The sequence below is a fragment of the Littorina saxatilis genome, linkage group LG7, assembly GCF_037325665.1.
Source record: "Littorina saxatilis isolate snail1 linkage group LG7, US_GU_Lsax_2.0, whole genome shotgun sequence".
In the NCBI taxonomy this organism is placed as follows: domain Eukaryota; kingdom Metazoa; phylum Mollusca; class Gastropoda; order Littorinimorpha; family Littorinidae; genus Littorina; species Littorina saxatilis.
Window position 1 is genome coordinate 50,022,069 of NC_090251.1, and position 12,500 is coordinate 50,034,568.

A 12,500-nucleotide genomic window follows, 5' to 3' on the forward strand; every position below is an offset into this window, starting at 1 on the left:
TTGAATGCTGAAAATGAATGTTTAATTTGAAGGTCAAAATTGAGTGTTTTAAATTGACGGGCGCAGTGGCGTAGTGGATAAGACATTGGCCTCCTAATCGGAAGGTCGTGAGTTCAAATCCCGGTCGCGGCCGCCTGGTGACTTATGTGCAGACCTGCTAGTGCCTTATCCCCCTTCGTGTGTACACGCAAGCACAAGACCAAGTGCGCACGGAAAAGATCCTGTAATCCATGTCAGAGTTCGGTGGGTTATGGAAACACGAAAATATCCAGCATGCTTCCCACGAAATTGGCTTATTTTTATGCTGCCGGAATTGCGGGGTTAAAACGGTCATACACGTAAAAATCCACTCACGTGCAAAAGACATGATGAACGCGGGAGTTTTAGCCCATGAACGAAGAAGAAAAAAAAGAAAACGAGTGTTTAAATTGAATGTCGAAATTGAATGTTGAAAGTGGATGTTCTTTCTTTCTTTCTCTATTTGGTGTTTAACGTCGTTTTCAACCACGAAGGTTATATCGCGACGGGGAAAGGGAGATGGGATAGAGCCACTTGTTAATTGTTTCTTGTTCACAAAAGCACTAATCAAAAAATTGCTCCAGGGGCTTGCAACGTAGTACAATATATTACCGTACTGGGAGAATGCAAGTTTCCAGTACAAAGGAAAGTGAATGTTGAAATTGAATGTTTAAATTGAATGTTGAAAGTGGATGTCGAATTTAAATGTCGAAATTGAATGTCAAAATTGAATGTTGACAGTGAATGTCAAACTTGAATGTTGAAAGTGAATGTCAAAAGTGGATGTCGAATTTAAATGTCGAAATTGAATGTCAAAATTGAATGTTGACAGTGAATGTCGAAATTGAATGTTTAAAGTGAATGTCAAACTTGAATGTTGAAAGTGAATGTCAAAAGTGAATGTCAAAAGTGAATGTTGAAAGTGAATGTCGAATTTAAATGTTTAAAGTGAATGTCAAAATTGAATGTTGAAAGTGAATGTCAAAATTGAATGTTGACAGTGAATGTCAAAATTGAATGTTGAAAGTGAATGTCAAAATTGAATGTTGAAAGTGAATGTCAAAAGTGAATGTCAAATGTGAATGTCAAAAGTGAATGTCAAAAGTGAATGTTGAAAGTGAATGTCAAAATTGAATGTCAAAATTAAATGTCGAAATAGAAAGTCCAGATTGAATGTTGTCGGCATGCGTTTAGCGTAATCTGGTGAACTGAACTCTTAACACAATCAATTATTGTTGTTGTTGTTTGTTAGTTTGTCATATTGTTTGTTATTCTTTTCCGTTTTCTTGCTTGCTTGTTTGATTATTTCTATGTTCAGTTTTATTTTAAGCGCTGCGTGGTTTTTTTTCTCTCGTATTTTTGCTTTTTTGTTCTACGAGTGATGCTCTATTTCATCCTTCCCCAGTAATCTTGCTCAGCCGCAGGTGTATAGTTCATCTTATCTTCTTCTTTGCTCGTTTTGATGACATTACAACAACCAACTCTAACCATCTCTCCTCTTCTTTATTGTCTCCAGCTCCTATGATCCTGAGGCAGAAGACAATGCTGCACCTCAACATGAGTCAGCCCTACAGGGTGGGAGGGACCCCCACCCCCCTCCGCGCTCTTCCCACCCTCCCCCCTCACCCCCACAGGAGGAGGCGGCAGGTGACTCAGGATGTGTATATCGACGTCGTCGCGCTGGCAGATTACGGAGTTTACAAAACGTGAGTGTCTACCTATTGTCCTCCGGGGGTCAGTTTTAGGATGGTAGGGGTGGGTTTGAGAGTGGTTGTGGCAAGGGTAGGAGGCGGTAGGCGATTACAGATTTGTTTGTTGTTGCTAGTTGTCAAGACCACCTGAGGGTTCTACTAATGAGGTCGTTAGAGACAGGTGATCGCTGCAGACATGCAGGTGCATTATGTATTATAACAAAAAAGCCAAAAAGGGTCGGGATTCTTACTGGTGGTTGCATTAGGCAGGTGGTCGTTACTGAGGGGAGATCACCGGGGCATGTTCGACTGTGTCATTGTTGTTGTTGGTTTTATTATTTTTTTATATGTTTCGGACCGTTTGGGATTTTTTTAATTTTTATTCCATTTTACCTAAAAATGCCCCTGCTCTCTTTCTGTTCTTCCTTCTCGTCCTTCTCTTCTGTCTTCGTCTTGTGCTGTATTATGTCTTTGTGTTGGTATTGTTGATAGTCGAAGCCACCTTATGTTTGGCCTGTTTACATTTAGTTAAGTTTTGACTAAATACTTCATGCGACTTGTTTTTTTTATTGGGTTGCAGTTGTTTACTTGGTATACAGCACGTGTTTGGTTGTTTTCATAACAGTTGTTTATTTGGTATATAGCACGTGTTTGGTTGTTTTCATAACAGTTGTTTATTTGGTATATATAGCACGTGTTTGGTTGTTTTCATAACAGTTGTTTATTTGGTATATAGCACGTGTTTGGTTGTTTTCATAACAGTTGTTTACTTGGTATACAGCACGTGTTTGGTTGTTTTCATAACCGTTGAGGAAGTCTTTTGACCGTACAATTAAGTGGCAAATCCTCGTACAGCGAGCTTTGAGAAGTCAACTTCGCCCAATTAATGTCACGCTTCACTGTTGTTTCTCTTGGCCTTGATCCCTTGGCATCAACACTCAAAATGGCTTGATCAGATAAGGTGCTCACGTGCCCCATTATTTATTAGTATGGAGGAGTCATAAGATATAAATCGACTTTTCATACCTTTATTGGCTCCAAAGATAGTTTATTTATTCAGTTACCCCCCCCCCACCCCACCCCCCTCCTCACCGCCGCCATCCGCGCTCTCACTGTCTCTCTCTGTCTTCTTCGCTTTCATATTAAAGTTCTCGCTTTGCCCCTTCCAATGTCTCTGCATTTTCTTTACTGCGTTTATGTTCGAATAACTGTTTTACGTCTCACGTCTTTGTTTTTGTTTTAATAATAATAATAATACGAATATTTATAACGCGCACATATCTCACCAACAGGCGACTCAAGGCGCACATACACTCGTTCACACACACGGAGACTTAAAGTCACTAGCACACACACACACCATCAAACATTAAAATATGTACAGTTATTCAGGGTGGGATGGGGTGGGCAGTGTATAATGCATGGATTATTTGGAAAAAAGGAATGTCTTGAGTGCAGATTTGAATGATTCGAGGGACTGTTGTTGGCGGAGGGGGAGAGGTAGTGTGTTCCATTGGCTAGGTGCTTGGAAAGAAAATGAGCGTTGACCTGCTGTTTTGAGTTTGGTGTGGGGGATGTTGAGCTTGAGGGAGTCGGCAGATGATCTGAGTGTTCGTGAAGGGACATAGAGAGAAAGAGAGTCGGAGAGATAGGCAGGGGCGAGACCATGGAGGCATTTGTAGGTGAGAGTGTTGATTTTGTAGGTGATGCGGGCAGGAACGGGCAACCAGTGGAGCTGATGTAGGAGGGGGGTGATATGATCTCTCTTTTTCTTTCGTAGGACAAGACGGGCAGAGCTATTTTGAATGCGTTGGAGACGAGAGATAGAAGAAGAGGGAAGACCCGCCAAGAGAGAGTTACAATAGTCAAGACGTGAGAGAATGGTGGAAGTGACCAGTTTTATCCTTTTTCCGCAACAATGAAAACATCCATCAATATCAGCCAGTCTGTCTTTGCATTTCCTTATCTCATGCACGGAAAAATAAAATTCCTGAGCAGAATAGGAACTGCAGACGCTAACCCCAACACCCTTCCCCCCCCCCCCCCCCAAAAAAAAAAGTTACAGGGACAAAGAGAAAGGAAGAGCCAAACAGAAAAGAACGTCGTTAATCCTACACAAATCTTGGCGCGGGTTGCTTCTGTTTGTCAGGGCTGGCCGCGACTGCCAGGTTTACCCAGTGACATTCTAGCGATAAAATGTTCTCAGCGTCAACACTCAAAAAGGAAGACACGAATGCCAGCGTTTGTATATATGAAAATATTAAAAGTCAGATATGACCTGCACTCAGATATAAGCGTATAAACTCAAACAGGAAAGAACGTAAATACCTGCGCGCGCCAGCTTGAAAAGAGGCGTTTTTTTTTCTCTTTTTGTCCCCGCCTTTCTCTATCCCTATGTTCCGCGCTCTTTCGTTAAGCAAAGCTGTCATTACCATCATTAGCCCCCGATCATTAGCCCCCGATCATTAGCCCCCGATCATTAGCCCCCGATCTTTAGCCCCCGATCATTAGCCCCCGATCATTAGCCCCCGTGCATTCTCGTGTAGGCCTAAACGTGCACACACTCCAACAAACAGGCACGCGAAAACACATACACACTCGCAAGCACACATACACACCCGACAGACACACGTAAACAGACACACACACACACACACACAGGTAGATACACACATACAAACACACACGCACAGACAGACAAATAGACAGACACACACATACACACATACAAACACACACATGCACAGACAGACAGACAGACAGACAGACTGACCGCGCCCCCCCCCCCCCACACACACACACGCACATACACACGCACACACGTATAGTCACAGGCAATCCTCTCTCTCCCTCCCCCTCTCTCCCTCTATCTGCTCCCCCTTTCACACACACTCTCTCTCTCTCCCTACCCTCCCCCCCCCCCACACACACACACATTCTCTCTCTCTTTTTTTTTCTCTCTCTCTCTCTCTCCCTCTTTCCATCTCTCTCTCTCCCTCTCTTTCTATATCTCTCTCTCCCTCTCTCTCTCTCTCTCTCTCTCTCTCTCCCTCTCTTTCTCTCTCTCTCTCCCTCTTTCTCTCTCTCTTTCTCTCTCTCCCTCTCTCTCTTTCTCTCTCCCTCTTTTTCTCTCTCTCTCTCTCTCTCTCTCTCTCTCTCTCCCTCTCTCTCTTTCTCTCTCTCAAAGAAAAGCACGGACACTCTACGAACCCACAAGTTGGCGAGGTCTGTCAGCGACACGCCTCTCCGCAGTTTGTTCGTCACTTTTCCGATACCACTGATCCTCAGCTAATCTGGCCAAATCCTCCCAAAATCTGACCGTGCGATGCGACTTCTGCTGCCCGCTGCCAACATGCACATAGCCACGCCTGTGTCCCCTTCTTTGCGGTGGGTTCGCTGTTTGTTTGTTTGTTTGTCCAGCGAAATAAGACAGACGGGGAAGCAGAATGTGGTGTTTTGTGTTTGGCTGGGGATATTTTTGCGAGGAATAGATAGTTCATGAGGTATGGGTTGTTTTTAGCTGAAGGCAGTGAACGGGAATGAGTGGTGGGGGGGAGGAGAAAGTAATAGGGTGTGTGGGGGGGAAAGAGAGAGGTGAGAGAGAGAGAGAGAAAGAAAGAGAGAGAGAGAGAGAGAGAGAGAGAGAGAGAGAGAGAGAGAGAGAGAGAGAGAGAGAGAGAGAGAGAGAGAGAGAGAGAGAGAGAGAGAGAAGGCGAAGGCGAATTTTTATTGCATCAAACACAATGTGTATGTACAAGGGGGAGAAACTAATTTGCAGGTGAACAAAGTGGACTTGACCGTCCGGAAGCAAGGCAACTTAAAATCAACACATACAACAAGCAGTAAAAACAGAAACAAATACAGTAAGATGAAGACAAGTATTTTGGTTTGTACGATCGCACCAGTCTATTTCACAATTGATTTTCTCTTTGTCTAAACGCGTAGAACACATAATTTGACAATGCAATCAGTCGTAATTTGTTGTCAGTCTGTAAAATGCACAACGATGAGTTGGAGAACTGGTCAAGGTCAAAACAAGCACCAATGTACTTTTGACGAATTGCATTGTAAGCTGGGCATTTAAACAGAAAGTGGTTTTCATTTTCTTCCGTTGATTTACAAAATGTACAGTTTTTGGATTCAGCGCACTCGGGATTATAGCGCAGTTTATTTACCTTCAATGGTGTAATGCCAAGTCTGAACTTTGTGTACATTTTGCGTATGTACTGGTTTTCAATGACACCCAGATACTTTTCTTTTTCAAGTTCTCCTTTAAACATCCTGTATACATCAAATCTCACACTTGTCTCAAGTTTACAGTGCCAGTTTTGCTCAAAGCAGTCTTGAAGACGTTGCTGTAATGTTCTAATAAACACACATTCCCTACCTACAGACCCGTTCAACCACACATCTCCAAATCCATTCATGCAAAGGAGGCATTTAACTTGTGAGACCCAATTCTGCTTTCCCCTTTCAACTGCGTTTTTTAACATGATGTATGACATCTTTGCATATCTCGAGTCCGGCATACAGTTCAGTCTCAACCAGTACTTTACGCTTCGGATATTTGCTAGGATTGACAAAGTGCATCTTCCAAGTTCCCCATAAACCATCTGGTTTGGACTGTTTGACGAGATCCCGAGTAGTCTTTTACAGGACACATGTGAACCTTTTCAATCTATGAACAGTCAAAACATCCCCATAGTTCTGAGCCATAGAGCAAGATGGGAACAATTTGCGCATCAAATAATTTGAAAAATATGTCCATGTCGTGGCGTCCTATATTCCATAAGACTTTAAAAATTTCCATAACACCTTGTTTGGCTCTGGTGATTGCGTCATTGAAAGAGAGATGCAAACGGGCTTGGGTTGTGAATGTCAGACCGAAATACTCGTAGGAGCTAGCACATGATACTTGCGTGTTTCCGTAGAACCATTTCTCACTTTTGGCTAAATGACCACCGTTTCGAAAAACAACGACTTTGGTTTTATTCATGTTTAGCTTTTAACCCGAGACGCCTTGAAACGTTATATAAGATGTTCAGTTGGTTTTGCAAACCCACTATGGACGATAATAGCAGTGCAATGTCATCAGCGAACATCAAAAGAAACAGTTCGATCTCACCGGGAAGCATTTTAATTGCGTGTCTGCCCTCACATATTATTTCCGAGGCAAGCTCGTTTATAAGAAACGAAAAAAGCGTTGGGCTCGCTAAACAGCACTGCTTCAGGCCTTGTAGGCATTCAAAATAGAGAGAGAGAGAGAGAGAGAGAGAGAGAGAGAGAGAGAGAGAGAGAGAGAGGGAGAGAGAGAGAGAGAAAGAGAGAGAGAGGAAAAGAGAGAGAGAGGAACAGAGAGAGAGAGAGAGAGAGAGAGACAGACAGACAGACAGACAGACACAGAGAGAGAGAGAGAGAGAGGGACAGAGACAGAGAAAAAACAGAGACAGAGAGAGAGAGGTTGAAAAGTAAACCAGAACGTTTTCGTTCGAGACAAGAGGAACAAACAGGAAAAAACGTTTATTTTATTTTATTTTAGTAAAATAAGGAAGCAATAGCGGAGAAAGGGGTGGGGATGAGTGATGGAGAGGGCTAGGGGAGGGGTGGGGATGAGTGGTGGAGAGGGCTAGGGGAGGGGTGGGGATGAGTGATGGAGAGGGCTAGGGGAGGGGTGGGGAGGGACGGAGGGAAGGTGTTGGCAGGGAGGCAGAGAGAAGAAGAGGAAAAAGGGGTTCGAGTGTAAAAGTGAAGCTGGGTGGAGTTTTATGTTGCTCCTGTGAAGATGTCTGCCTTTTGCGGTTGTTGTTGCTCGCGTTTGCGTGTCAGAGAGTGTGCTTGTTCTCTCCGTCTCCCTTCCTCTATCCATGTATCTCTGTCTCTCTGTCCCTCCACGCCTCAGTGTATCTCCGTCTCTCTCCCACCATCCATATCTCTCTGTCTCTCTCCATCTATCTCTTACTACCAATATCTCTCTCCCTCTTCCTTATTCCTCATTTAAACTTCAGTGTGCGAGGACTTCCAATGTTGAAATACATGGCTTTGCACAATGAACATTTGTTGTACAGTAGAGTCGCCCTTTTCATACCCTCCCCCCCCCCCCCCCCAGTCATTTTGATCAAGACCTTGCTTTTGTAATTGTTTTGTTCATAACCTCTGTACATGTTCCTCCATTGTAAGACTTTTTACGTTTTGAGATTTAGTTTTCTCGTATAATTATTATTTTGAAATATTAAAAGAAGTATTTCACTGTTCATTTTCATCACACAAAGTCGTAAACTGGCCAGATGTTCAATAGGAGAAAGTCATTCGTTTTTCTGTTTGTTTTTCTGTTTGTTTTGTATGTTTGTTAACGACTGTAAGTTACGACATTGGCCTGGTTTTTTAACAAATGTATTGACTATTCTACAAGGAAGTCTTTTATTGACTACTTAACGCAGTTGACTCTGCAAACCTGCACTGACATTTGTCCATGCGTACTTAGGCACTGCTATACAACTTGAGCGATAATCAACTGAATACATATAAACATGTTTTGATAAACTGATGACAGGAAGAACCAAAGTAAAGTAATACTATTTCGACCAGGAAGTCTCCCTTTCCTGGATCAAGCACACGCAATTCTTGGCTGAGAAAGCCTACACCCATAATAATTACGTATTATATTCTCAACAACAACCAGTGTACACTCACACAACATCAATACAACGTTCAGCGTATAGATGACAAAAGGTCGCGACAATGACCCTTTTTTCACACCAGTAGGCTTACTAAATCGATCAGGAAGTCTCGCTTTTTCGACCAAGGTCACGTGACTATTGACTGACTAGGTGAGTGCAGAATAGGGCATTGAATAGACCTTTAATTCAACAGTGAATCATGCAACAAAACCATGACTATGACTGACTATTAGGATTTAACGTCCTCTTAGACCAACTGGTCTATATTGGGACAGGTATTGGTAATACGCTGAAGATATGGTGTGATACTTTGATTCGAACAAGCCCGCTGTGGTTGTCTTCTTCGACACACCAGCATTGGGTTTGTCTCGTCAAAGTATCGAAATACGATCATGATAATCAGAGACGAGAGATGATGCATGCGTGTCTTCGTGTTTTCCAAGCCCTGAGACTTTCGCTGTGAACGTGGGATCTTTTTCGTGCGCATGTGTGCACACGGGGGTGTTCGGACACCGAAGAGAGTCTGCACAAAGTTGACTCCGAGAAATAAATCTCTCGCCGAACGTGGGGATCGAACCCACGCTGATAGCGACCAACTGGCTACAAAGCCAGCGCGCTACCAACTGAGCTACGTCCCCGCCCTCCATGACTATGCAGGTTGTAAACAAACACTCAGGGGTTTGGCGTAAAAAAAAAATTCTGGTCAATTGCCAACATTTGTCTCGCATCTAACTGGCGGGGGGTTTCCCTCGGTTTTCCCATTCATCTTGTTTTTGGTGTCTGAATTGAGTATTGATCCCAGATTGATCCCTCCAGGGTTGACATCATACTGCAGTAAGCGTTATGCTACAGGGTCTACAGTACAAGTTTAGCTCTTCTGTACTGCTTCATTTATTTTCGTATTTTCATGTTCGTCTACACGCACGCGAGCTTTCTTTGTAAAAACACTCATTCAACGTTGACGTCATGTCTTTCTGAGAATTGTTGTGACACGTTGTGTGTGTGCTCTGAAACATGATTGTCCTAGTTTGCAGACAACCTTTTATCCGTGAGTCTTCAATAGTAAGGTCTATGCTATTAGTAACTTCATAGTTGCCCCGCGTGTCTTCTCGTAGTTCTGAACGAACCAGGAAGCAAAGTGATCACAAGTGCTGTTCGTGTTTTGGTCATGGGAAAAAAACATGGACAAAATATCGAACAAACCAGGATTACCAGGTCACTCTGTCTACATGTACTTAGAGTTTGTACATACGTTTTTGTAGTAAAAAAAAAAGGTTTGTCTATGAAACGCTTATTTAAATACAAAACGAGGCGTTCACAATCAATTACGTTGTGGTGGACGGACATACATATTCTAATGAGACATTGACAACTAAGAAATTAGAGTAGGCGTTAACAGTCGTTTTTAGTAGGTACAAAGTTAACAACGGCGCTGGAACCAAGTTAATCGGCTCTCGCCTTTCCATTGGACCATTTCAGGGATGTGGATGACGAAAGGGGGGGGGGGGGCTTGTTTGTTTTGTGGGTAACAGACTGTCCTCCGTGGATATCTAACGATAAAGGTTTTGAGCTCCAGAATATTACAGTTTACATTTAATCGTGATTAACTTCCAGCGTAAGGGTTACAACTTTCATATTAGTGATAATGACAGCTCCCTACTCGCCCCCCCCCCCCCCCCCGCTCCTCTTTACTTTACCGTCTGTATTCACCGTCTACTCTCCCCCTCCACCTCCCCCTCAACTTTCCTCCTTTCAGATGCGACCCCTCCTCCATTTTGCCACGTGCAGTTTGCTATGTAATTGTTCGCCTCGCCTTGCTCTTAATCATGTTATCACTAGGTATCTTTGATACTATTAATACAACAACACTGAAAACAAATCCGCCTGCGTTTCTTTTGTGAGTCAGTATACGCTCCATGTGTCTCATCCGTGACAAGTAATCGGCAGCCCTTCAAACAACAAAGTCTTCCTCGTGGGTCCGCCTCATTTACCTGTTCGGCGTATAAATTATGTTAGATCAGGAAGAGGAATTCGATAACTTTGTTTTGTTGTTGTTGTTGTTGTTGTTGTTGTTGTTGTTGTTGTTGTTGTTGTTGTTGTTGTTGTTGTTGTTGTTGTTGTTGTTGTTGTTTCCTTTGGAATTTTCTTTTTATTACTGTGATTTAGGTGGGAAACGGACGCGTTGGCACTATCCGCTAATCATATCTAGTTGGGAAAAATACACACTAAAATGCCTCTGCATTGTTTGACTGAATGAGACAACTCAACTCAACTCAACTCAACTCAAATTTATTAATCCATATGGAAATTATGTTGTAACAATACTCATTTCCAATCAAAAAAATAAGAATTCATAATAAAAAATTAAAAAAATAAAAAAATAAAATAAAAAAATAAAAAATAAAAACATCATAAGAAAATAAGTGAGTATGATTATTATGAGTATGATCACAGACTTTGGTAATTGTATAGCTAGGGAACCTGCGACGTCATTTCGACTCTTGTTTTCTGTCAACAAGGGTTTACGGGTGCAATATGGGTGGGTACCGGGTGTGAAATTGAAGTAATTTGTTATAGTCATAATGACGGGCTGCTCTGTAGGTCTCCATGTGTGTGAAGACTGAAGGGGAGCATTGTGGTTAAAATAGGGTTGATAACAAGATGCCATTGGACAAGGGAAAATGTAGACTTAACTTACACTGTTGAGTTTAATGTTGGTAGCTTTTAAAATCATAATGACGGGGTGGTAGGCTGCACTGTATGTACCGAGGTGCTTGGGGTGGAAGGGGGGAGGATTAGTAGGTTAAAATGGGGAGATATCTCATGATAATTAAGGTGCCTTTGGAAGCGGAAAAAGTTGACTAAACTGACGTCATTGGACTTAATCACTGGTCGTGTTTGGTAATCAAAATGACGGGGTGGGATCTTTTATATAGTTGTTCAGGTGCGTGAGAACGAAAGAAGTGGATGGTGAGGTAAAAATGGGGTAATACCTTGTAGTTATGAGTCCCAGGACAGTGAAAAAAGAAGACTAAACGTGCGCTCTTGAGTACGAAGACTGGTGCTACACCAGCGAGAGTGCATTGCATAGCTCATGAATAAGCAAAGCGCTGCTATACGTTTGGAGAGGAGCGATACATTACAAATACATGCGTGAGAGCCGTGACAAAGGCAGGTAGAATGTGGGTACCAACACTTGTGAGGCGCCATTACGCAGCTAATATAATTATATGACCTTCCACCACGGAATGAGTCGGATGTCACCTTGCGCGGTTCTGCGCTAGGCCTTATATACGTCCGGGGGGGGGGGGGGGGGGGGTGTTAGGTGTCATTGTGAGGGTCAACTTAGTGACGGGATTATAACTCGAACAGTTTTTGCTCTTTTCTAAAACGATTTTCACCACTGGATAGAGCATAACAAACCCTTTAATAAAACGTAAAAATATTTTTTAAAAACATGCAAAGGTGACATGCGACTCATTCCGTGGTGGAGGGTCACATATATACACATTACTGCCATTTGTTTGGTCATCGCTTTGAATTAGTGTTAGTGATCGAGGAAGTAGATGTTTTAAGTGCTCTGGCACATGCACACATTAGTCATGTGTGTGTTTGAGCTTAGCCGTGTTATCATTTAAATATCTTCTCCCTGAGGCCAATTTTATAACAGTATCGATTTACGGCCGATCTTCAATGACAACTAAAGAAGGAAAAGCTTCCTTTCTGTTTTTATAGATCTCTCAGGACTACTCAACATGCACCAAGTTTCGCTGTTTTTCTTTTTCCTTTTTGATATGCTTTGTCCTCCGCCATCTTGTCATTTGGTACTGGTGACCTGTACCTGCAATACTGGCTGAGATACCTCCAAGTGCAGAGATGCCTCATCAGCATATGTCTCTGTTTGTGTCCTTTCTCCACGCCCTCCGCCATCTTGTCATTTGGTACTGGTGACCTGTACCTGCAATACTGGCTGAGATACCTCCAAGTGCAGAGATGCCTCATCAGCATATGTCTCTGTTTGTGTCCTTTCTCCACGCCCCCCGCAACACCTTCTATTTTCAAAGGTTTGTTAGTTCACAACGGTTCTTCTTTTGTCCCTTTTCTCCCCCTTGTT

The 12,500-nt window shown here is 42.8% G+C and overlaps 1 protein-coding gene across 2 annotated transcripts in view; it reads left to right on the forward strand.

Moving 5' to 3' along the window:
* Positions 1-12,500, forward strand: part of LOC138971711 (A disintegrin and metalloproteinase with thrombospondin motifs 10-like) — a 45,946-nt gene that overhangs the window by 5,024 nt on the left and 28,422 nt on the right. For both annotated transcript variants that reach the window (XM_070344491.1, XM_070344492.1), the window contains exon 4: positions 1,535-1,724. In XM_070344491.1, coding sequence (XP_070200592.1) covers positions 1,535-1,724 — 190 coding nt within the window. The remainder of the gene's footprint in view (positions 1-1,534; positions 1,725-12,500) is intronic.